This window comes from Tyto alba, unplaced genomic scaffold (genome assembly GCF_018691265.1).
Source record: "Tyto alba isolate M040663 unplaced genomic scaffold, T.alba_DEE_v4.0 Super-Scaffold_5, whole genome shotgun sequence".
NCBI classification, from domain to species: Eukaryota; Metazoa; Chordata; class Aves; order Strigiformes; family Tytonidae; genus Tyto; species Tyto alba.
Genome location: NW_024881326.1, coordinates 20,632,126 through 20,657,371, shown reverse-complemented (window position 1 = coordinate 20,657,371; position 25,246 = coordinate 20,632,126). Strand labels below are relative to the sequence as shown.

Sequence of the window (25,246 nt, the reverse complement as noted above, 5' to 3'; positions counted from 1 at the left end):
TCAAACTAAAAACTGGATTTAAACTAAAAAAGGATTATATTCTGCTCCTCCTCCTCATACTGAAGGATACGAGAAGTGATACTTCATTCTCTCAGCGGTCCCTTTGACTTCAGGGTTATGTCTCACAATGAAAAGTTACTGCTCCGTTGTAGGTTAAGAGTGGCAGAATCAATTTCCATCCCATTTTCTGCATCTTTGCAAAAATATATCTGATTCTTCCAGAACTGTACGCAGTGAAAGAGCTGACCTACTCAACCCAGCGCAGGGCGCCCGGCGAGGGGCAGGTGAGGGTGCTGATGGAAATGGAAACGCACGGGGCGAAGGTACATTTGCAGTTCTAATGTAAATGACACTGCGCAGCCACGGGACTGTGACTACACGGGATTTGCACGATCTGGCTGTGTGGCTACAGCCCTGCAAACAGAGCTGCGGATTAACCGCACTGAGCAAATAGCCATAGTGAAAACAAAAGCAGGGTTCGATGCCGTTCACTGAAATTTTGCTTTGTCCCCCAGCATACCCAGTTCTAATTTGCGTTTGCTCTGGCAGATAGACGAGGAAAAATATGCAAAGCTGCCCCTTGTCCCAGCTGTCAGCATTGCAAAACAAACGAGAGATTTGAATAAGTTTACTTAATTGTTATCAGTATTAAAGGCACCTTAAGGGAATCATCCACAGAAAAGAATCGTTTCTTGTAGATAATAAATTACATTTTCCACTGTTTTCCTCCTTGGGAAAGATTATTAAGACTTTATAATTAAAACTCCTGAACATAGTTCAACTAAATGTGTTTAATTAAAATATGGTTTATTTGTAAAAATGTCCTTTTTTTTCTTTTTTTCTTTTTTTTTTTTCATAAAACCACTCTTTGCTCTTTTAAGAAATGCCACTGAAAATTATTAACGGACATTCTTCACCAAAACTGCTAATAAAACATTTCTTCACCCACTCAGCAACTTGAAGCCCTAGGATTTTGGCACCTAATTCCATTTCTATTTGAAAATCCTGTTCAAACCAAAAAAATTACTTTTTCTAATCCCTTTTAATAACAATAACAGAGATTATATGGGAAGATATAAAATGTGTTCAGGCATGCGTGTGATTCATAAAGTTGCCCCTTTCCTTCTGTACCCCGTACTGATTATCCCAATCAGTTCACAGCGACCAAGAGAGAGCATCCTGCTGTTTGGGGTTTTGGTTGTGGGGGGTTTTTTATTTCACATTTTGGGATTGTTAGTTTGCTTCAAAGGCACCACAGTTTGATTCCGCGCATCCATATGTATTCACAATGGAAATACAGGAGTAAACTTAAAACAGACTATCGTCACTATACTGAATTTGCTGTCAAATCTCATTGTCTATAGGTTATAAGCAGACTCCTTGGATCAGTAAATTATCTATTTACTAAGTTTTTACCATCATTTCGGTGAGAACAAAATTAAAAATATTTACTTACTGATGTATATAGGTATCCTTCACTGTTCATTGCCAGATACAATTTTGTTTGAACCCCCTGAATCGCCACCACTCGTAAACCCACAGGTATGAGGTTAAACAAAGCTAGGAGAAAAAGGAGATGGAGAGCAAAATTAATCCTTTAGAGCGTGCAGATTAGATAGAGAATTAAACCATAATTACCAGAACCAAAGAAAAAGTGCCCATTCATGCATATATTAATTTCTGTGGGTGCTATAGAACAATACTGCTACTATCATGTTCTTCTATAGCATTTTCCACCAATAGCTCAGAAATTATCTACAGAAGGTATCAAGGTAATTCCCCCATTCTGAAGATGGTGAATTGGAGGTACTGAGAGCTAAAAGGACTTACCTGCTCATAAGCAGAATCCAGGGTCTGCTGAGTAGAGTTGAAAATACTTATTTTTTTTTTTCTGACAGTAAGTGCAAAAAAAAATATCAAAAAAAAAACCAAACAAAAAGTTTTTCAAGATGATTGAAACTTTTTTTTTTTTTTTTTTGCAAATGCAGATCAAATTCAGCAAACATTTTTGACCAAAAAGAAGGAACAAGCTGAAATTCAGGAAAGTTAAAAACCTTCATTAACATCTCAAAATGTTTCCACTCAAAACTCATTGGTTTTTTTATTTTCTCTTTCTGAGAGGAGAATGGGTTTGAAAAAACAGAGTTAAATAACTTCAACATGAAATGAAGTGACAGCATATTCTTTAGATCAAGCCCTAAATCTGTGCTTTCAAAACTGAGCTGCTTCGAATGTTCTGCTTGCGTTTATGCTTGTACACATGCTAATAGTGGCAGCATTTATAAGCAGAGAAACAACTCTTCAAAAAATGAAGATTCCGGTTTGTAAAGTGGCAAATTAAAAAAGAAAAAAAAAAAAAAAAAGCAAAGCTGTGCCATAGCTTAGATTCATGGATACGTTAAAATTGAACACAAGTAATAATGAGTTGAATACAGTACTCTGTGTTCAATACATAGGATAAAAATAAAGGGGAGTTAAGAAAATTTTCAAGAACTGTTATCATAACCCAGAGCATCTCCTTCCAGTCTGTTGTATAAATGCAGAGATAGGATGAAGTAATGCCAAATTGGTTCTTATTTCCAATGGTTTATTACTTGGCTGGAAAACTCCGGTCAGCTTCAGGCTGAAGTTTGGTATTTATGGTCACTGTCTGAAGCCAATTTAAAACTGAATTATGAATTTGAAATACTTTTATTATTTTCAAAAGTATAAGCTAAGAATTATGACCCATTCTAATTTCCTTTTTCAGCCCGACAACCTCAAAACGGTCATATTTAATTAAAAGAAATTTTGCAGCTTGCCAGCATTTAATGCAGATCCTAAATGTTGGGTGTGGGGGTCGTCAAAGAGTGTATCAAAAAAGGAAAGAGCAAGCGTATGCATGTCCCACTTCGCTAAAGCCATGGCCAGAAGTTAACACGGCGCATTGGGGACGAAGGAGCAAATTGTGGTGAAAACCAGACTCTGTTGCAGCAGGCAGCTGGCCCCCAGCTCCGCGTGCCACCCGGGGTTAAGCCTAGCACCCCGGCCCCGTGAAGAAGGGGTGCGGTGGGCTCGGCTTGGGGGGGCGGCAGCCGAGGCTGGGGCCCCTCTGGGCATGGAATTTCCTACAGCAGTCGGATACAGCACACCAGGTGGAAATACCCAGAACTGATGAGTAAATGATCATAAAGCCATACGTGTGGTTTTCTTTCCCTCTCATACACACGAGTGTACGTGTCGACACAAACACGCATGCAGCCCCTCCTCACGCTCGCCTCAAGCACAAAAATCAACCGAAACGGCTTTCTCTTCACTAAAACAAAATCCCCTAGTTCTGTGCAGTTTTTGGCAAACAAAACTTAGGTTTTCGGCAAGGGAAATGCTGAGGGAAATGGATTTCTCATTCATTCTATCAAATGCTTGAATTTATCTAGGGGAGAAAATATTCCCTTGGAGAGCCCTCTCTTGCAGTTCAACCCCAAAAAGCAGCATCTGATCTCTGTGTAGGCAGAAGAGCAGAATTTAAAGCTCAGTATCCAGGCAGAACCTGAAGGTCTCTTCTGAAAGGTCGTTTCTTAATGGCATATTTACGACTAGGGCAAGCGTTTGGGTATTTTCAGCACAAGGGTACGAATATGGGCTGCACTGTAAATAGTGCTTATGAACCTGTCAGCCGACCAGGACAGGGCAAAGCCTGGGACGGTTGGAGAAGACGCAGCTCACAGCCACAAGCCACAGAGACAGGCTTTAGTGAGCTATTCCTGGCTGTGCCGCGCTCGGCAAAGCGAGCAGGGAGAGGAGGCTGAGCGGCTCCTGCCAGGGCAGGGCTGGGGCACCCACTGCGAGGGGTGCTCAGCTGCTTCCCCCCAGCAGCTGAACACGTTTTCCTGCCATAAACATGCGTGCTCTATTCTGAGGCAAGACGAGGGCTGGGCGCGCTCAGAAGCTGGTTTAGGCATCGGTGGGATCAGCAGGTGCCCCGGCACGGACCTGCAAAAGGGGCTGCAGGGGAGCAAAGCTGGCTCTGCCGCCGAGCGCCGCTGCTGCTGGAGGGGTGCTTGGTCACTCTGTCCTACGCCAGCACAGCCAGACACACAGCCAGGCCGCCCCGGCTGCCGCCTCCGAGGTGAGGGGACATTGGCAGTGCACCAAAAAAGGGGGCTGTCCCCCTTAGCAGCGGCCGTTGCTCCCGCCGGCCCTGCGCAGCAGCAAGCCCAGGTCTGGCTTCTGGAAGAGGCAGTGGCTTGCCCACGACCAGCGGATGCCGCAGGGGCCACCGGCACCGCCACGCAGGCCCCTGCTCTGCAAGCCCCCAGTGCCATGGACAACGGGTTTGAGACGCGATCGCATCTCATGGGGTTGACCCCATGTAGGCAGATAGGACAGAAAGGGTGGCAAAAAAGCCACGGGAGAATAAGTTGCTTGTTACCGTGATCGCTTTGTGTTAGCGTAAAATAACACAAAGCTATCTGTATTCTAGCCTTTCCCTATTACGTTTGCACTGTTTAAAATAAGGACGTAATATCCGTCGTAATGAAAAACTTGGCGATGCCTGAGGGAGAGATGATCCTTGCTATGGCCCTTGTGCAATACAAGCTGACAGGGAATTAGAGCTGAAAAGTAAGAGACAGCAGGCCACAGCTGAATTTATGAATGTATACATTCCTGTGAGGTCTGTGCCATCCTCGGCTTGGCCACCCGGACCTTCATACGCTTTCTGCAGGATACTGTTTCCTGTATTTCCTTATTTTATCAGTCTTGAAATCTCTTTGTCTTGCCAAAATTGGGGAATAAATTCTGCCTTGATTTAAAAGCTTGGCCTGTTAACACATTTAATGAGGCAAAATCTATTCCCTCAGCCAGGAAATCCTTTCCACGAGGCACTTCCTCAAATCGTATGGACTCTTGGCTAAACCTGAGGTCTGGTGAGTGCTATACCTCCTCAAATCCACGTTTCGCTTCCTACCTAAATTGTGCTCCAAAACCTCAGCTTTCTTTTAAACTCCCTGCAACTGTGGATGCGACCTTGTTTTTGTGAACCCTGCATGCAGCAGTGGGTCTGCAGAGCTTGAAATAATTGCTCCCAAGTCAGGAGCCGAAGGGGATCTTCAGGCAAACTTCCCACTCAGCTCTAGGTAGCAAATGAAGGCGAAGGTGGACGCCTGGGCCCAAGATGCTCTCAGGAGCACAGAGCAGCCGCTGGCTGGCGGGGGCTGCAAGCTCTCCCCTTCTCCACCACAAACAGGGAAGACGTATTCTGAAATTGAAGCGAGGTTGACCAGTGCTCTATCTGGAGACCAGGTGGACTATGGCTATGGTTTGCTCTAAAAAACAAGAATTGGGGAGTCCTAGCGCTGTGTAACTGTTGTGCTGGCCAGAGTTGCCATTTGAGGACGTTCCCCTTATTAGTAGGGGGAGTTTTTACTATCACGCTGCACTGCAAAGCAAATGGTCTTAGAGCAAATGTTCAGTGAAGGTGACAAAAGGGAACAGCAATGATATCCCTTAGGGGGAGGAGGGACTGGAGAAGGGGGTCCCCCGCATTTAGAGGGGGATACAAGTCCCGTGGCTTCCCCGCAGTACATGAATATGGGCTAAATGAGAGATGTCCGCAGATATTGGAAGAAAGGATTTTAGAGGGACTGATCTGATTAATATTCAAGCTAACAAAGCTTTGGGGGATGTCCTGTATGTGGACTCTGATCCACAGCGTACGTAAGTCTGTCTTACTAGCTCTACTAAAAAATATTGCAATTAAAAAGAATTCAGGACTACAGGACATTCAGGTCTGTACACTCACCTAACATAAAAGAGGAATATATATAAAAGTATGTGTTTTTTTTTGTGGTAAACCCCTCTGTTCTGAACACTTAGATACTGAAGCCCAGCTGCAACCATTTGGGGGATACTTCCATTATATTTAAGTGTTCGGCATTTTGGAAGCCTGGTATCCAGCAACAAGGAGTTATTATTATTTGCTTTGTAATCTATCAGGTTATGGTAAGCTTAAGGACAGGTGAAAACAGATATGTCTTATAAACAGACACATTTGTATTTCTATAAATTCTATCTTGTTTCAAAACTCAGAATCCCTGTTAGAGGGATTCCAAGCAAAGGATTTGAATGAAACAATCAAAAAAAGATGCAATTTCGGGTATTTGCTCTGGTACGTGAAAAGTTTATAACAATATCACTCTTTGATGGAAAAAGTAAGGTTTGCCTATTTCTTCTTTTTTAAGATAATTAACAGAACTACCCTGAAATCCAGAACAGTCTGTACTCCCTTTTAAAATCATAAATATTAGATCATTCACTTGGAAGGAAAGCAATGCTTAGCCCCCCATAAGGATCGTTCTTGCAGTAAACCTCGTGGCTGCACTCAGGAGAGCGCTGGGAGATGGCAGCAGCCGCTCAGCACCGCACTGGTCCGGTCTCCGTGCCGCCTTCTCGGCGGGCGAGGACGGGCCCTGGAGCCAGGGCTCGGCTGTCCCACAGGCCCCGCACCTTCGGTGGCTGCAGAGGAGACCCCCCCCCCGGCAGCGCCACCGCTTCCCGCCTGCCACTCGGAAGTTACCACAGGGATGCAAAAAGGAGTAAAGAGGGTGCAGGAAAAGGGTGGGGGCGAGTGATCGGACAAGTAAGATATGATACTTCCTATTGCATCTAGTGCTTACTCTGCTATATTCAAGTGCCCTGTAAAATGAAACCGTGTTTCACCTGCAAATGCTTTTCATATGAAAAGGATGGCACTTAAATCATTGCTTTTGAATAATTAAAAAGGAAAGTCTGCCTGCTGATTGTCTAGTTTGTTGTCTAAGCGGTCTGAGATACCGTCTCAAACTCCTTGCTCCTGCTAACTCCTTCTTTCAGAACAGAAACGTAATTTAAGCTAAAGAGTACAACTATGTGAAACGCTTAAATATTTTATTCACACACACTGAATCTATGCTCTAGTTACCTTTTCCTGTTTTCTAATAATTCTCGAAGTTGTAAAAAAACCCAAACAAACCACAAACCAAAAGCATCCAAAGCTTTTTTCACAGAAAAGCTGAGGGAAATCTGGCTGAAAGCTGAAGGTATAATTAACTTCAGAAGGGGTAAAAAGTAATAGTAACAGGGAAATGTGAACTTTAAAGTGATGATGAACTCTCATTGTGTGAAATAACATGGCTCTGTTTGAATGAGCCCCTGTTCAAGAGTGGAGATAGCGTTATTCTATTTCAGGAACTCTGAGTAGGCGAGCAAATTTTCCCTGCTGAAAAAAAAAATTCTAATAAAATCAAAGGACAGCAATGAACTCCTCTAGATTACCATGGAGATAACATTTGCTTTGTTTGTCATATGTGTCATCATTACCTCCTCTAGTTCATTATTTCTATAAGTGATTTTTATTTGCATTTCTCTCAGACCCAGTAAGTCTGAAAGACTTCTGTGCTGTGAGCACAGTGTTAACGCCGCTTCCACTCACTCAGTCATCCCAGGATAACATTTTTGAACAGACCTATATGGGAAGAACGAGACACCACAATTCACAAACACACCATTTATTCTCGTATCACTTACTATAACTACTGTCCTCCTCTTTTGTTCCATCAATTGTTCCATCTGCTTGCAACTGCAAGTGGTATCCTTGCCTGCTGTATAGCTTTGTTACTATACCTTTAAGCTGAGGCTCTGTAAAAAAACAATAGTGAGATTAATGTGGGAAATCCTGATGCACTGTTCCAAACGAGCAGGATGCTAAAAACAAATCTCCGGGTTTCTTCTCAAGGCTGAGATATGAAAAAGACCCAAAACAAAAGCAGGGCAACCAGCTTTGCAACACTTTTCATTTAGGTTGAGATCAAATTTATGTCTATGAAATCAATTGCCAAAACGATTAAACGCCACTTTTGATTGCAATGGAGGTAGCACAGTAAAATCTACTTCCAGGGAATACAAATTCCAACAGCGTGCTGCTTGGCCCCAGGAGCTCAGCCCTATCTCATTTAAGATTAGAAATGAGCTGGCAAAGAGCGTATTCTGCCTTTTAAAAAGGTGTGAGTTCTTAAATGGAGAGGAAAAAGAGGACTACTACGATAGTGCTAATAAGAGCCATAGTGACAGTTGAGAGCCTAAATATATAGCAGCAAACGTTTAGCACAGGAACTGCTGCAGCTCTAATAAACAAACCCCCATTCCTCGCTGCTCCAAAGAGTGCAGAGCATCCGAAGTGATAAACTACTCAATGAACATATGGAAAATGGAGGGGGGAACCCTGAAACCCAGCAATGTGTGGAATTGCAAAATAAATATTACCATAAGGGTTGAGGTAATTACCTCATCAGCTAGAAGAAGAAAGATCAAAACAACGCATAGTTTGGATAGATTTCTTTTTTTCATAACCATCCTCAGATTCACAGTTAGAAAGTGAGATATCTCACACAGTTTCAGATCATTCTAAACCAAAGAGTATACAGCAACAAGATCTGCTATCAAATCTGTCATTTAAGATATCCAGGTAATGCACCAGGGGTAATTGCAAAAAAGGTCTACTTCCACTGAATCCCAATGACATCTGCATTGTAGTCATTTCACACAATTATGCTTGCCAGGAGGTGATGCATCTCCGCAGCTCACTCCACAACATCTTATTTAATTCAAAGATAAACATACAGTGAAGGTATGATGTGTCATTTCCAACAGTCAATGTCTGGATAAGACTCCTTGTGCAATCAAAGACACCAAGGAGCTCTGCTACTGTATCTCATTTTAGTAGAAGCTGAAGGCAAAAGCTTGCAGTAGTTTGCATAAGTGTGTTAGTTCCTATTAGCAACCTGCAATAAGGGTACAGGCAGATGCACAATTCCTATCTACTAACTTTTCTTCCAAGAAATTAATCCAACCCTCACTTTGGCTTTTTAGCCACAATACATCCCAAAGCTGTTTGCAAATTGCGAGCGAGGCACCTCTTCTGTGGCTGCTGAGAAAGGCAGACACGTTAAGTGACTAACAGCATCAATGTTTCAGCACAGCAAAGTGACAGCAACATTACCAGAGGGTTTTGCTCCTCCCACGTCCAAAAAAAAAAAAAAAAAAAAAAGCAAACCCGCTCAGATCAGGGACTGAGTCTTCATGCCTGATCTTTTGCACCTCTGACACAGAGAGCATTGCGTCTGCAGGGCAGCTGCACGTATGAGATTCCTAGAAAGGAACAGGGCGCTGAAGCAAAACTCTGGAAGGTGCCAACGAAAGCAAAAAGCCTCGTCTGCAATCAGCAATAAAGCGCGGCACAGGCATACTGCGAAGCAGGAAGACAAAACCATGATCTCTAGCCCGCTCAGTTATTTAATGCACAACTGAAGGAGGTGTATGTGTGGGAACTTCCCCTGCTAACATCTCCCCCACAAATAAATCACACGTGTTAGTGTATGTGTAACAGAGAGACAGACTACTGAATTACTGGTACACGGGTACACACGGGTGTACAAGTGAGGTGTGTGTTACCCAATTCAACCAGATGAACGTGAAAGGGGAAGAGACTGGCTCGGGGTACCCACGTCTGCCAGATCATACAAGCCACAGGAGTGGCAACACCTGCACAGCCGCTTTACCAGCCCTGAGACACCAGTCCCCCTCTCCCCACGCCTGCTGCACATCCCAGTTTGCACTCAATTAAACAAACCAACCCCCCCCCCCCCCAAGACATAACCCTTGCCAACCTGGTCGCCGCCTTCGCCTTTTCTTGGAGCCAAAGAGTTTGACCCTGGAAAACACATTCAACTTGTTCTTGTCGCAGCTCCCCTTGCTCTTGCTGGGGCTGTTGACACACTTACAGGCATTGGACTTCTCCCGCTCCCTGGCTTGTCTCTTCTGGCGGATAAGGGAGCTGGCGATGGCTGCGGCCATGGCCGCCACCGCCCCGGCACCACCGGCGGGTCAGGCACGCGGGGGCTGCTCGCCGGCCGCGGGCACCGCAGCCAGCATGCTGCTCGGCCCGTCCCCGGTGCCGGGGACGCTGCCGGGCGCCTTGGCCAACGCCACCCACCGCCAACCGGCTCGGGAGCCCGGGAGACGCCGGCGGGATGCTTGCACCCGGAGCCCCGGGGTCGGGACGCAACAGTTTAGCTCGAGCGTTTTCGGCCGCCGAGATCTTCTCCTTTCGGTTTCCTGACGCTTTTTTTTTTTTTTTTATTCTTCCCAACTTCTGTCAGGGGAAAGTTTGCAGGCAGAGGTGAGCGTTTCTACGGAGATCAAGCAGATCACTTGCGAGACATCCCTCCGAGCTTCTCCAGACGCGCTAGTCACACGCAGACATGGCACATCCACTTGGTGCAAGATCATTGCATCTCTCCTAGCCCCAGTTTCTCCAGTTAACTTTTCTCCCCACCCGTCCCCTCCCCATTCAAACCCCAGCAAACACCTGTTAGACTCCAGGAGGGGCTGTCCTGTTGCAGGGGTTTTTCTGGATCTTTTTTTTCCTCTTCTCCCTTAAGAAGAGATCCGAAGCAAGTGGCGATGGAGACACTGGGAGGAGGTGCCGATGCCCGGAGCCTCGGCTGCCTGCTGCTGAATGCCTCGGGAAGCCTCTTCGCCTCCTCTCCTTACAGGTGCCGCTGCCAGCACAGCCTCCCCTCCACGGATGCGTTCGGCTTTTGCATTGCAACACTTGTCACCAGGCAGTAAACAGCCCGCGCTCCCCCGACGCCCGGCCGCCGGCAGCTCAGCGCCGAGACTGCAGCAGCAGAAGTCCTCAGGCAGCGGATGCACGCACTCGCACACACCCCACGAGCTGTGCGCTGGATACAGAAATGAGGCGACGCAGCAAGCCCCTTATCACCACCCTCCCCTCTTCCTCCTCCTCTCCCTCCTCCTCCTCCTCCTCTCCCCCCAGGCGAGCGGGAGACCTGCCTGGTGGTTCTTTGTGTGGAGAGTTGCGGAGGGACCCCCGGGGTGCAGGGGCTCAGGGTGGGCAGTGGGAGCCGGTGCACCCCAGCTGCCCACCCTTGCCGGCCCCACGGGCTGTGGGTGCCTGCTTTTGGCAGAGCCGCCTCCTGGGGAGGCGCAGACACCCAAACAAACGTGACTGCGATGAGCAAATAGCTGGCACCGGGTTTTTGGCAGCGGAGTGAGGACACCGGGCTGGCAGCAGGAAGGGGGTTCGGGGAGGCAGGCAGGGGGCCAGGGAGGGGACTTCCAGCCCGAGCTCCCCCCTGCCTCTCCCTCATCCTTACAGGATGGCTCCCTCTCTGCTTCACTGATTTATTGGAGGCTTTGTGCCTCTGTTGCCTTTCCTTCTTCCCCCCCCCCCCCGCCCCCCCCTAGCCTGCTCTCAGCTCCAATTTTCTAGCCGAGACTAGAAAATCCTCAGAAAGAGCAATTTCCTTGCCATTGCCATGTTCTCCCTCTTGCCTTTGTCCCCCCACGTTGTCTCTGTGTCCCCTGAGGCCAGGCTCTCATGCCAGCTGGGTTTATTCCCCCCTGGCTAAGTGGGGGCCAGGCTGTGGTGGTACCAGGGCAGGGAGAAGCAGCGGTGCCACGATGCTGGGAGCCAAGTCTGGTGCCAGAGCCTGTGGCTAATGCCCTACACTGTGGCTAATGCCCTGCAGAGCAGACACCGAGCCCTGCACCCATCCATCCCCCAGGACAGAGGAAACAGGACGTCCTGGGGGGCCCTTTGCAACCCACCTCCTGCTCTTCAGCATGCCTTCCACAGCTGGAGCCCAAAATAAAGCCAGTTTTGGCTAGAAACAAAACAGAGATTTGCAGCCCTGAAGGCAAACAGCTACCAAAAGCACTTATCCCCGAGGCAGAGGGGATTCCCAGGCACTGAGGCAGGGTGGGATGTCCCGGGTGCAGGACAGGGGAGGCTGTGGGCTGGTTCCTCGCAGGAGCTGAGCTCAGCGGGGACTGCGATGGCAACAGGCTTCGGTCATCCAAACCCGGGAGCTGAGGGCTGTGCGCCCAGGGCTCCCCCGGGGCTATCGAGACAGAACGGCTGCAGGCGGGGTGGTGTGACAGCACCAGATCTCTGATGCACTTGCAGGCCCCTCCAGGCTTCTTGGGATACCTGCCCCTTCTTCCTCTCCGACCCATGCCCTCGGCAAAGCCGCTCGGCCCTCTCCTCCCTCCCTGGGGTTGCACACTGGGGTCCCAGGCAAGTGGAAACCACGCCATCTGCACTTCAAAGAGCTCAGCTCAAAAGCAGTTCGCTGTGCCTCTGCAAACGTTACAGTCCTTCCCTGGGCTAGAAACAGCTCTCGACAAGTCTAAATCTGTTTCCTCCAACTGGGAACTCCTGCCCCAATAAAACGTGTTGCGTGGCCAGGCCTTGGTAACAGAAATGCCCACAGTGCACAAGTTTTAACATGATGTCTGATTGCAAGTACAATGAGTGCTACCACAGCCTGAGACCTCAACAGCTGACAGGGCGTATTGAATTTGGCAGCCCCACAGACACATCCACAATACCTCTTTTCTGCAATAAATATATGCATACTCGTACACCTACATGTATAGGTATATACACACACTCACCTTTGTTTATGAGGCACTTTGTGGCATCCACATATACATATTAAATAAATACTCTTCATTTCTTATTTGGGTTAAACGGTAGGGTAAAAATAACTGTAATTCACAAGTTCCACCACTACCCTCAGCTGCCAGTCCACATAGACATGTGAAATCCAACCCAAGAGACAGCCAGTTGGATATTATTAGTAATAACTCATCCTACTCGACTCACCGGTAACGTACTATGAATTTTGCCATCTTTCCACTCTCAGTACAGTCATGAGTGAGACTTGTTTTTCCTGAGACTCACCTATTTCTTTATAAATATTCCCAGTTTGGAAAGCAGCGTTTGATCTTCAGATCAAAGTGAAGCTGCCTCATTGTGATCTGTCCTATAGGTCAGATGACATTTCATTTCCATAGTGACTATCCAGAACTCAGAATCTGGCTAACCTTGAAAATCCTGGGGAAAAGCAGTATATAAAAGCAGTATTTAGGATATCTTTCTGCCAGCATTCCAGCCCGCATGCTTAAAATCCATAATGAAAATTCATTTGCACAAATGTTCCTTGACAGATAACTAAAGAGAGGAATAAAAATAGCATATATGCATAATCAGATTTAAGTTTCAAAAAACAGTCCTCCAGTTTCTTTGCATGATCAACCTCTCCATCTATCGGTACTCCTACAAACATGTCTTCATTTACTATAAATGGCACATGAAAATGAAGATCTTGTTTGGGAAAACGTCTTTGGTACAGGACCAGTCTTTGGACTACTTCAGTGTTACAGATCTAAACATCTCAAGGAACAGCTTTATTTTCTTTGAACAGCAAGAGCTGTTCATTCTTTACCATGCTTAAAAAGGTAAAAATAAAACAAATAACACTCCAAGCAACTTTTTGAATGTAGAAGACAACCAGACACTCCTTGAACATACGTCCTCTTTCTTTGTGTGTGATTATTGTAACAAGGCCCACTTGAAGCTAAAGAGTAAATTGTCAGCCCCATTTCAATCAAGAATTAAGTACCTCTTAAGAAATCAGCATGGGACAGACTTGTACAGTTACTGTCAGAGGCAACACCATGATCGACCTGGGGCTGGGATCTGACCCAGCAGCAATTCCACTGTTTTGCAGTAGACAAAGATCTCATCTGCTTTTGATTCATATTTCTTCCTCCCAGTCAGCTGTTGCGTTTATGCTGATGATTATTTCCATGATTCTGAACATTAAAACATACCCGAACCTCCAGAAGTTGCCTGATTTGGGCAAAAGTAAAACCTGCAATTTGGTATGACCTCAAGCCAGGACTGGGCTCTTTGACTAACACAGGACATGGTTTTCAACCAACACAAAGTGTGCTCCTGGGTCCTGCAAGAAAAGGCATCAAACCCCCTTCATCAGCCCAACATGCAAGCAGTGGTGGCTGTTTCACCAAATTAGAGGAAAGTGCAAAACCTCTGTTTTTTCTCCATCCTCCTTGAACCATTTGCACCGTGGCAGGTCCCACACCACTGCCGTTTCCCACGAGTTTCAATCTATCCCGACGGCCCAAAGATTTATAGTAGGACCTATACAAACAGGTGGACGCTGAGCAAAACAAGCACTGCACAAGAGTGGAGACCAGGTGAAAAATCGCAAGCCAGCTCCAGACCTCACTGTCATGAAACAAGCTGCAAGTTTTGACAAGCCCCAGCGGCTTCACAGCGTGCCCAGTGCCAGCTGCAGCCTGCGAGCAGAGGAGGTCCTTTCCCCCCGGCGCTGATCGCCGATGCTATTTCGGCACAAGAATGTCAACAGTTGTGATGGAGCGCAGAGCGGTGTATCAGCACAGCATCGCTGCCAGAGGAGGGGATGGGTGGAGGAGAGATGGCACTTTCTTGTTCATGTCAGCTGGTGGTTGGCACATGAGCCCACCGTGCCACTTGCCAAGGGACCCAAGCTCCTCCGTGCCCCGTAGAAGCATTAATGATTCTCCTGACATGTTGCCATAAAGCAGGAACTTACTGCCAGTGTGGGTCAAAATATCCCATCCTCAGACTGAACAGCCTATTCAGTTATTTCCTCTATAAACAAGTACCAAAAGATTTATGGTAGGTCCTATATAAATAAGTAGATGCTCAGCAAAATAGATGCTGCAGGAAAATCAAGACTAGGAGAAAAATCACAAGCCAGCTCCAGGCCTCGCTCAGCCCAGCATAAACATCAAACCACCCCTCTACGTTTACAAGCCTGAAACTGCTGTGGTGTGACAAAAAAACATTTCAGCCTGGCTTGGGATGTCAGGAGTCCCTCTGAGGGTCTTTTATTCTTGCTGGGGTAAGATGCTACTGCTGTTATAGAACAAGCAGGGACAAAAAAGCTTCAGGACTCAAATCTATGGACTATTTCCACTGCCTACACTCTCCAAAAGTAGAGAATTATTTTCTGAAAAGTGCCACCAGAATCACTTCTCTCGCTCTTTTCAGGTTGAGCTAAACAAGACTTCATCCAGTCGGGTATGATACAGCAGCACCGAGGCTCCCAGTGATTTTTTTTTCCTCTTCTAAGTAAACAGAATTACTATTCACCGGGAAACAGAGCTGCTCAGACCCAAGCCCCGCATCACTTAGCTCCTCTGTGAAACATCCCGTGGAAATGACTCAGCCTTTCCTCTGCAGCCAGCTCCGCGGCTGGACACGAGCGCTGCAGAGCGGCATGTGCCTGGGTGCGCTCTGCTCGGGGCGATGAGCAGGGTTTGCTGCCCAGTTCACTGCCCCTGAAAGCCTAGTTTTGCCCGAGGTGTGAGCCAAATTAAGAGTCAGCTAGAGGTTGATTTCTGAGCACGGGGTAGAAAAAGGTATTAGTGGAAGAACTGGGCCTTCAGGCAGCTCCAGACCAAGAGCTCAGATTTGAGGATATTTTAGTCAACAGACCAAATTGAGCTACCTTAAAACTAACCTTAATAGTAAAGATCAGCTTCAATAACCAGCTGCAGACCTTTATACGAGCTTTATTGCTGTAAAGAGAAGTATTTTTATGTCAAGAACATAAGGGCACTTGTAAACAGTGACATGGATGTGCCTGTGCCATGGTTCTTTGCAAAAGTGCACTGTGCAGCCCTGCTCAGTGACAGGAAAAAATCAGAAGGAGCTCCTGTGACACCAGTGAAGTCATGTCACCTGGACCCACTTTACCTAAGAGAGCTCGCTCATTGTTCAAGGGATTAGGCAGCTGGTTGATTTTTGTCTTCTCAGAGCAAAGAATCATGAATCCCAACACTCGAAGAGACCCCAGTACAACTGGTGCATGGGGCACAGGACTGGATGTGCTGCAACTGGTCCCCATTCAGCAAAGCAGAGAAGCACGTCCCTGTCTTCAACATGTGAGTCATCTCACTGAGGCTACTAAGATACTTAAAAAATAATCACGTGCCTGATGCATTACAAAAGGTTCTCATATCCCAATCCTGTTCTCCTACCAGATCTGCACAAGTTTGCTAGGACAAGGCTTGCTGCCTTTGACAAGAATTTGGGCCTCTTCTTCATGACTGACATGCCCTGCTAAGTACTCTGGATGGCCACAACATCTCACATCAAGAGCACCAGTTTCCTCTCAGATTCTCAGAGAAAATACTAATGAGAGAAATCCCAGTTCTGCCCCTTCCCAGCTGTGAATTCGAATTCCTTTACAGCACTGTCTCAGTCAAAACTGTATTTGATCTGACCTGGTGGTCCAGGCGTTTTTGGAAAAGGAGGGCATTTTTTGAAGGTAGAAAAATGGAAATATTTTTGCCTAGGTTAATACATATGCAGTCATCCCAAAATGTCAACCACAAAAGATCGTCTATCCGGTGCATAAAAGATCAGTGCCAATCAGCTGGGAAAGGTCACAGAACAAACAGGGGAGATCAGCTCCCACAGCTCTGCGGGCTCCCAAATTGGGAACACGTTATTCTGGTGTCTCAGGGGGCCCAACCTGAGCCAAGAAGTTGCAGCAGTGACCGACCGGCTTCTCTCTGCCCACCGCAAAGCCATAGCAAAAAATACTCCCCATCAGTATGCACAGAAGTATCCGTTCATTCACCTCTCAGCATGATGACTCTTGGAAACATCAACATAAATGACAGCATATCATCCCTGAAATATTTACATCTCAGCATGGGACACACGAGAAGTGTGGGCTATATGCCACTGTCAAACTCAACATAAGGCCACTTTACACATGACAAAACACTGTTAATAGTCCTTCACAGACCCAAAGCGAGTTGCCTAGAGATTGTCATATCACTCAAATGGATCTTTTTCCAATTTTTCATAGATCTGATGGCTCATCCTTTGCCAAGAGCTTGACAAAACCAGATTCACCGGGTGTCCATCCAGTGAGTTGGAGCCCCCGAGAGTTCTCCCCCTCCCACCTGCACCCAAGCTCTTCTACCAGCTTCTCACAGCCATGGTCCTTGCTTTGCTCAGAAGCTAACTTCTGCCCCGCTGCTTGACTTCACATAATTACAGAGCCCAATTTGCTGCAATCGTGTGATGGATGCCAAGCTTGCTGCTTCCTGTTGCTGTGTTAATGATATAAGGCCCATCTGTTTTCTAATAATGAAACCAAATTACCCAGGCTGGGATCAGAAAAGCCTGGCAATTGGTCTTCTGTGACTTTTACCTGACTGTTGAGATCATGGCACCAAGTTCACACAGACAAATGAGAATGTGAACAGGGCTGGTCACAAGTGAAAAGGACTTTGAGCAAAAAGTGCCATGTCTTGGGTGGAGGCAGGGCTCTCCAGGTGCTGGGGTTAGATCCTGCACTGGGTTGATGCTTCTGCAAATGTGCAAGTGAGGCCTTGCTCCACTTACTGTCATAGAAGTGGAACCAGTTTACCTGAGCAAAAATGCTGATCTCGGTTTCAGTAACCAGAAGGAGGGAACATCCTTGAGGATTAGGAAAAGGGCAATGAGCCCAAACTTCTGCATTCTGTCTCAGTTCACCATGTAATAATCATGATACTAATAGTGACATAACAAGAGACAATGTGACCTAAGTTCAATGATGTAAAAGGTTTGTCTAAGCTCATCTGACCAAATACCTGGGTTGTACAACCAAGAAAGAAGAGAGAAAGGCACCTCCAGATGGCCATCCATTCCCACCCAAAAAAGTACCATTATTTTGACAGCTGCATGAAGGAAAACACTACCTCTGCCTTACTGACCTATCATTGTGGGGTGATTCAGACTGTAATCTACTTAATGCCTCTTTGTGGTAAATAATATTTAACACCATCCAAATTAAGTAATCACTTAATGAAGGTCCATGTGTCTTGCTTCCGGCAGTGCTCAGTAATACATGTGAATATGAAACCAGCCCAAGTAGTCGCACAGTCGCACTTCCCACGCGCGCACACCTTCCAGCAATTGGCCTCATGGCAACTGCAGGCTTAGCAGCAGCTGCTGCTGGCAAGAGCAGAGCAAAGGTGACATCTATAAATCACACAGGGATTTTGAGGGGAAAAATACAACCTAACTTAAGTAAACAGAGGAGAACTCATTAGCATAAGTTAGATGTGCTCTTTTTGCAAGCAACACTCACAAGTAAGGTTGGCTAGCAAAACAGGAACGAGAACCACAAGCTGGCATTTTCTGTACTGGATTTAAATAGGTCTGAAGACTAGAAAAATTGTGTATGCAAATTCTACATAAGCAAATTAGAAGAAATTCAGAGAAGTCAATTCGGAGAAGGAGGCTAATAGCGGAACATCTGCTGCTGCTCCCAATATTCGCATCAGGCGGCTGGGTACATTTCTGGGGACTCAGACCTCATCAGAAAACACAGAAAGGTTTTGTTGCTATGCAGAGAAACAATGCTCAGAAATCAGGGAAACAGATAGGAAGCTGCCCAAGCTGAGCGCTGTTATTCCTTGCTTAAGTTCAGCTGAACTACAACAGGGGCACATTTGCTTGTACAGAGACTGGATAGCTGTCCAACTTGTAGCTGCATTTCTACCTAAAACCACCATGAAACTAGCAGATTAAGCTGCAGAAGTAGATACAAATATAATACCATGATTTTAATTAAATTCCCAGTCTATATGTATAGCCTTCGCAACTCCCCAGTCATACTGCTAAATCATGCTGAGCTAAACTCACAGCAGAGAGACACCATATTTAGTAGATTATGATATATCATCAGGATTTCTCTCCTCTCCCTCCAACCCTCCTCCCTTTGTTTATCATTCTAATTTTCCACCTCTTCCTGCTAGGATCTTCTTTCGTTGTTTCATTAAAAAATACAACATGCTTCTAAAGAGCAGTAGCCACAAAAGCCATCAGTATATTGATGTTCTTATCCTTCAGTTGAGGTCAACTTAATCTTATTTACAAACAAATAAACTTAGTTTAGCTTCCTCTACAACACAGCATTCCAAGGCCTGGGAGCTTTTGGTGGGAAAGAAAGGTCAAAGAGCAGAATGAGATTCTAAGACACAGAACTAAGCCTGCTGGATTGTAAGAAGTATTCTTGGCTTATCTTTCAATGTTATCATTTGACCGATTCCACTCAGCCCATTACACGTAACCACAGAGAAGGATGACCTCCTCACGCTTTCTTGTCTCCTATATAGGGCAGCTACAAGAGGTTGAAGAGTCTAACTGTAAAAAGGCACCTGCATGTACAGCTACACAGGTAAAACATGTAGCCACACAGAATTAATGAAACTTTGCAGCACTCTGCGAGGCCTGTAGGGATTCCCAGGCAGTTCCCCTCCCGTGACTGGAGCAAGAGATACAGCTCCCAGAAGTTGCTGGTACCTGTATTTCCTGGGGTCTGGAACTGGAATTGGACATCTCAAACCTCTGAAAACAGGGGTTCTACATTCATAATATGGACACTTAAATACAGGCATGTTTTGTTTTTTTTATGTCTTTCTTCTTCCTGACTTGAAAATACGAGCAAATCCAAGATGTTTCAGTAATGCTGAGATGCACAAACACCAAGGAATCAGAACAAAGCTGTTAATGGTGGGAGAAGCTTCCACCTCCCTCAGCCCATTCTTTTTTCCCCCACTCTGTAACATGAAATGTCTTACTCAGTGACTATATTTTTAAACCATTATTGCCACAAATTTTAGCCTACTTAAAAAGTTCTGATGCAAAGTCTTTTCAGAAGGCTCTCGTCAAAATATAGTTTCCTGTACAGGAAGCATGCTGCAGAACATTAATTTGTAAACAGTTACGAACCAAACGAATGGGACAGATTTCCAGGACTTCCAGTATAAAATTACTGCTAAAACCAGAAACAAGAGGGACACCTAGAGTTAGTTCTTGTAACTGGCCCTGCAAGGTCATTCCCTTCCTTTTCCAGTTTTGTTTCGGTCACTGGTGATATTCAATTACAACAAACGACCGCGGTGCCATCGGCTGTAATTACCGGCAAACTGGAAAGCGCAGGGCTGGGCAGGCAGGGATCCCTCACGGGGGCTCGGGGCAAGCTCCCCCACACCAGGGCACGGACACGGGGGGTGTGGAGGGGGGGGAAGGAGCCGCTGTCCGCGGTGGTGAGCCGTGGGGCGAGGCCGCGGCCTGCCCCGCTCCGCCAGCCCCCGGCCCTCTGCGCCAAGCTCACAACCAAACGCCGAGGCCCGCAGTCAGCCACCAACATTTCTTTTGCACGTTGTGGCTCGGCAGTGTGCCCCTCAAAAGCTAACCTGCAGCAAAATCTTTCGGCGGTTTCAGACCCACGTCATCTTTACCACTATCGTGCTATGAAAACTCAACGCTTTTGCAAGAGAGCAAGGCATTTAGTAGTTAATAATCTGGATCACACATTGAGTGATTATGTTTTGTAAATGCGTTTTTAACATGACAAAAACACAACAGACTCCTTACTTCACATTCTACACTTTACTAAGATTTACTATATTAATTTCAAAGGGAAAAAAAGCATGGTTGCTGCGTGCAATGTCATAAAAGTTGTTTACTAATCATGTTGAGTTATTTCTAATAAAGAGCGATATATCACCCAGACAGTTACTATCCAACTCTCACAGTTAATATCTAACTCCCTGTACACACTGCCTATCAGATTATTGTTTGATATTGGGGCATTTTCCATGAGTCCTTGGATTTGTTTTTCTCTTCTAGCCGTAGGGCGTTGGTTCTTACAGTAATCTGATCATTTCACATATCAAATGCAGAGAACACACTTTTTCATTATTAAAGAAAAATAAATTACACCATCAGAAGCCTTTAACTAAAACATTTGCAAAAGAATAGAGAAATGCTGATGGTTTTATATTTAAAATGTTTTCGAGTTATTAACACCATAACAAGATTTTCTTCAGTTAATGTTAGGCACAGTACTCTCATGAAAGGCAAATACAACAGAACTGGAATAATTGGTTTTGTTTGTGTTTTTTTTTTTTTTTTTCTTCTTCAAAGCAAACTTTATACCTGACCAAAAGCCTGGGTACAAAATTAACTAAATATGTGGCACAGATGTTTAAAAGGCCATAAAATCAGCCTGTGCGACATTTTAAATACTTCTTTAAACAGGATGAATTTGCCAGTTCAGCAGCATATTCAGTATTTACAGTTCCAATCAGTAGGAATCAACAATAATGCTTGACTTTTCCTTCTTAAATAGTATATTTTTAAGAGTTACCAAAGAAAATTTACAAAGGCAAAGAACAGCCACTTTCTTAGTAAGTATTAAGCTTTAATTTCTTTATGTAGTTTATCATCTCTACAGAGGATTAATTGCCAGGAAATACCTTCTATTTTTTTCCTGTAAAAATATTGCTTAAATACATCTTACCTGAATAAGACTTCCTTAACCCCAAAGCCATGCTGCTTTACAAGCCGCTCCTACCCAGGCAGTTGCAGTCTACATTTGGAGCAGACACACAGGGAGTAGATCAGAGAAAGTTTAAGGCATATTTAAAGTATTCTCTAAGGTACTGGCCAGAAACATCAAGCCCATACTCGCGGTATAGAGAGATCATTAATGGGCATTAGTGACAGACCATTATGACTTTCAGAGATCATTAAAGATTCATAAATGTAGCTGTATTATTCTGGCAACATCTAACCATTTCTTGGACATAAATGTACATTTCTCCTACATGATTTACTTAAATGTATTATTTTTTGATTGTCAAATTTTATTTGCTGCCTCCTAGAATTACAAAGAATGCCTGTAACAGGATACCGTAGTACATTACGCCAGCCACAGGAGCCTGGTGCTTGGTTTAGTTGATACCCTTTATTGTAAGGCATTTTGCAATATGAATAGCTCAACCACACTCATGAGGTAGAATATGTACCATACTTTCTTTCTTCTTTAAATAAGCTACATTATTGATGTACCATAAATGTTACAAGTATAAAAAAGCACTTAGATGAACTACATTTGCTAATAATTCTGAAATAATTACCTTTAGAAATTGTTATTCTTTACTTTTGCATTTCAGAAAAGCTCCTTTTTTGACATTTGGATTTAGTGAAAAATACTGAAAATATTCTACTTGAGGTCAACCAAACCAGCTACTCCTAACGAAAGTTTGATGAGTGAAGGAAACAGATTTGGTTTTGAAAATGTTCGGTACCGCAAAGACCACGGTCCAAAATATGACCACAATTATACTTCATCTGTGTTAATCAAGGGCTGGATTTGAATTTTCTGTTGCTGAGATTGATTGAGACCTTGTTTAACTCATCCTTCTTCATCACAGCAAGTTAAGCCCATGCTCACATATTATGTAAGCAATGAGATTTAGTCAATATAGAAGCAGAGTCAGATTTCGAAGTCAAATGCTGTCTCCAAGCATGATTTGGTCATCGTGGAGTCATACCACTGCAAGTAGTATAGAAGAGCTATTTAAAAAGGCTCTGCCTCTTCACCAGGAGTTACCACTCCCTCCAAGACACGTTTACAAGTCACGTGTGCGTGAGCTTGGTTTATTTTGCAGCGTAACGGACCAGCAGTGGACATATACCAATTTACATACCAGGAGGAAAATCACCAATCCCCAGCTGAGGAGCAGTAACTTCTTAATTCCTCTAACACTGTCACTTGCAAATGCATGAGACGTGCTAAGGATCAGACTCTTAAAGTCACAGACAAGTAAACATCTTCCAGATGCCTGGCTTTAGGTACTAAAATGAGATCTAGCAACTGAAGTCACTCAAGCATTTATGTTTTGCTGAATCTAGACCTGAAAGGTGAAGCGTGACAGTTTACTACTAATAAACAATTTCCCCAAAGTAGTATTTCAGTGTTTACTAATACACATTACTGCATACATACTTGAAATGCACAACAAGTATGTAGAAACAAATCATGCTGTGAATTGAACAATTTTAGAATATTTACTGTTTATTATGCCACAGTTGCTTATAATCAAGCTGTGAATATTGCTGATATCCAAATACACTGTACTATTAAAAACATCCTTAATTACTGCTGCCAGAAACAGAGCCACACCAAGAAAACAGCAGTGGGGCAGAAAATGAAGTTGATTCTGAGACCTCTCCGCTTGAAAATGGCACCGTTTTTACCAAAATAAGTCAAAAACCCATGTAGAAGAACGCACTCCAGCCCACCTCTAATCACCTGCTGAGTTCTACTGATTGCAAACAGCTGACATTGAGTCGATAGGTTTTATGTCACCCATGTCAATTATTGACAGGCAGTCAAAAGCCAGCAGAGGCATTGCTTACTGCCTTGAAATTATAAACAAGATTAATCTGCTTGTAAATGCAGTTCTTCTTCCACAAGCACCAGTGCATTTAACTCCTTTTCCCAAAGGCTACATGAATTTGTAATAACAACTGTCTAAAATATATACAGTTCTTATCAAACTTTCAGTATTCTGTCCTGTTCAGCTACCCCAAGAATGGCTTAAGTAATTCAGAATCATTCTTACGGCTTTACAATAAAATTGGAGTTGTATATTGAAAATACAACCTGTGTCCAGCTAATCCTTATTATCATACAGTTATTCACGGCATATTAACTTGTTTTATTGTTTTTATTAATAAAAGGAATATACAGCTCATGTCAAATCTCCACTTTATGTCTATCATGTGCCCTGAGCACATGACTAGAACCACCTGGCATAAAGGAACACAGCTCCTCTGAGATTCCAGCTAAGACTTTATCTCTACTACAGTATCGATCACCTTTGACGTCAGTTTAAAAGAGCAACTTTATAGTGTGGTGTGACACCTGCAGCAAAAGGATTACAAGTAGAATTTGTAAAAAAATTGTCATTTTGCATTTTTTTTTCCTTACGTATCAATAAAAATCAAGCTGGTATTTGCTATGAAGTACTCACCAGAGGTTGCTACGTTATAGCTAGTGCCTGACTGATGACTAAACAATTAAGAGAAATGAGAAAAGATGGTTTGGAGAGAGCATTTCCATTTCTAACCATCCAAAGTGGAAAGCTCAAATTAGCCCTCCAAAAGAGCTAGTAGTGAGTCAAACCCAGCCCCTTTAAGGCACAATAGGATCAGTTTACCCATAGCATTATGTGTCACACTTCACAGGTGACCAGGACAGATGACTTGGCAGGTCCCAGTAGGATTTGCAGCCCCAGGGTACCTTGCTGGCTGGTGTGGGGATAGTGCAGCAAGGACTGTATCAAGAACTGTCCTCCCAGAACTCACAGCCACAGTACCAGCACGGTGCACTGCCTTCCGTGCATGTTCTCTACAACAGACAAGCTTTGTCTAGTTTGCATCTCATCAATGATGCATGCTGAAAGTAAGGACCCAAGCACATCCAAATATGCTAGCATGGGTACGAGAGAAATGACACACTTTATTGCTCTGCTGTGGCAGAAAAACAGCCCCTTTCCATGACTGCAACATGGGATCAGATTTGTAAACTTGCAAACTATGAGACATTCCTACTTCAATTAATCTTGGCAGTTTTGAATTTATCTCCTCCAGGAAAAAACAAACAAACAAACAAAAACCCAACACAATCAATCAGGCTTGACCTTATTCCCTGGAATCCATCAACAAAATCCCCAACTAGTTTGCCTGGCAGGAAGAGGCTAAGAGCTCAGGCTCCAGTTCTGCTCCTGCTGTCATGACCAAAGAAGTTCAAATGCAAAATATAGACAAACAAGCACAACACTGCTGTGTCAGCAGTTCCACAGCAACATCACACAGCACTGAACAGCAGCTGGAACAGAAACCTCCCAGGGAAATGCAGGTGATGACTGTAAGAAGGCTCCTGCCTTCTTGGAGCAGGGGGAATAGGGAGAAGAAAGTGCTTTGTACTGCCGCCCACCCAGACAAAGCAACCATTTGGGGTTTTAGAGCCTGTTGCTCTGCATAGACTATTTTGTATTAATGATCGGATCATTATATTTTCATAGAGTCATTCATCTGTTTCAATTTTAGTCCCAAACCAAAATGACCCAATTCATCCTATTTTATATATATTTTGGATTATTACAAATATCATATATTTGTATATTTGCCTGGAAGTATCTGTGATTTCACTAATATTTCTTTTTCTTTCTCTCTTTTTGACCTGATTGTATTACCCTGTCATGCGATCCAAAATAAACAGGAGACCCCTTAAAGAGTGAAACTATTTAATATTCTGATGCTGGGAATGCTTCCGTTTCTAATTACAGAGGTGAAGCTGTGTGAAGTCAGCACAGCGCTAGCGCTTTCTTTCCTTGGCTTCATCTGCCACCTGGTGGTACAGTCCCAGGGAGAAGAAAGTAGTGTTTTTATGAAAGGACCGTGTTCCATGTTCCAACAAGCCCC

The 25,246-nt window shown here is 44.6% G+C and overlaps 1 protein-coding gene across 6 annotated transcripts in view; it reads right to left on the bottom strand.

Moving 5' to 3' along the window:
- Window positions 1–25,246, bottom strand: part of FGF13 (fibroblast growth factor 13) — a 330,099-nt gene that overhangs the window by 53,646 nt on the left and 251,207 nt on the right. For 4 of the 6 annotated variants that reach the window (XM_032982736.2, XM_032982737.2, XM_042807307.1 and 1 more), the window contains 2 exons: window positions 7,546–7,656; window positions 1,457–1,560 (listed from right to left, as the gene is read on the bottom strand). In XM_032982736.2, the coding sequence (XP_032838627.1) occupies window positions 1,457–1,560; window positions 7,546–7,656 (215 nt within the window). Of the gene's footprint in view, window positions 1–1,456; window positions 1,561–7,545; window positions 7,657–9,683; window positions 10,804–21,272; window positions 21,384–25,246 lie in introns of those variants that run through there. The other 2 variants (XM_032982740.2, XM_032982739.2) reach the window with 2 other exon arrangements.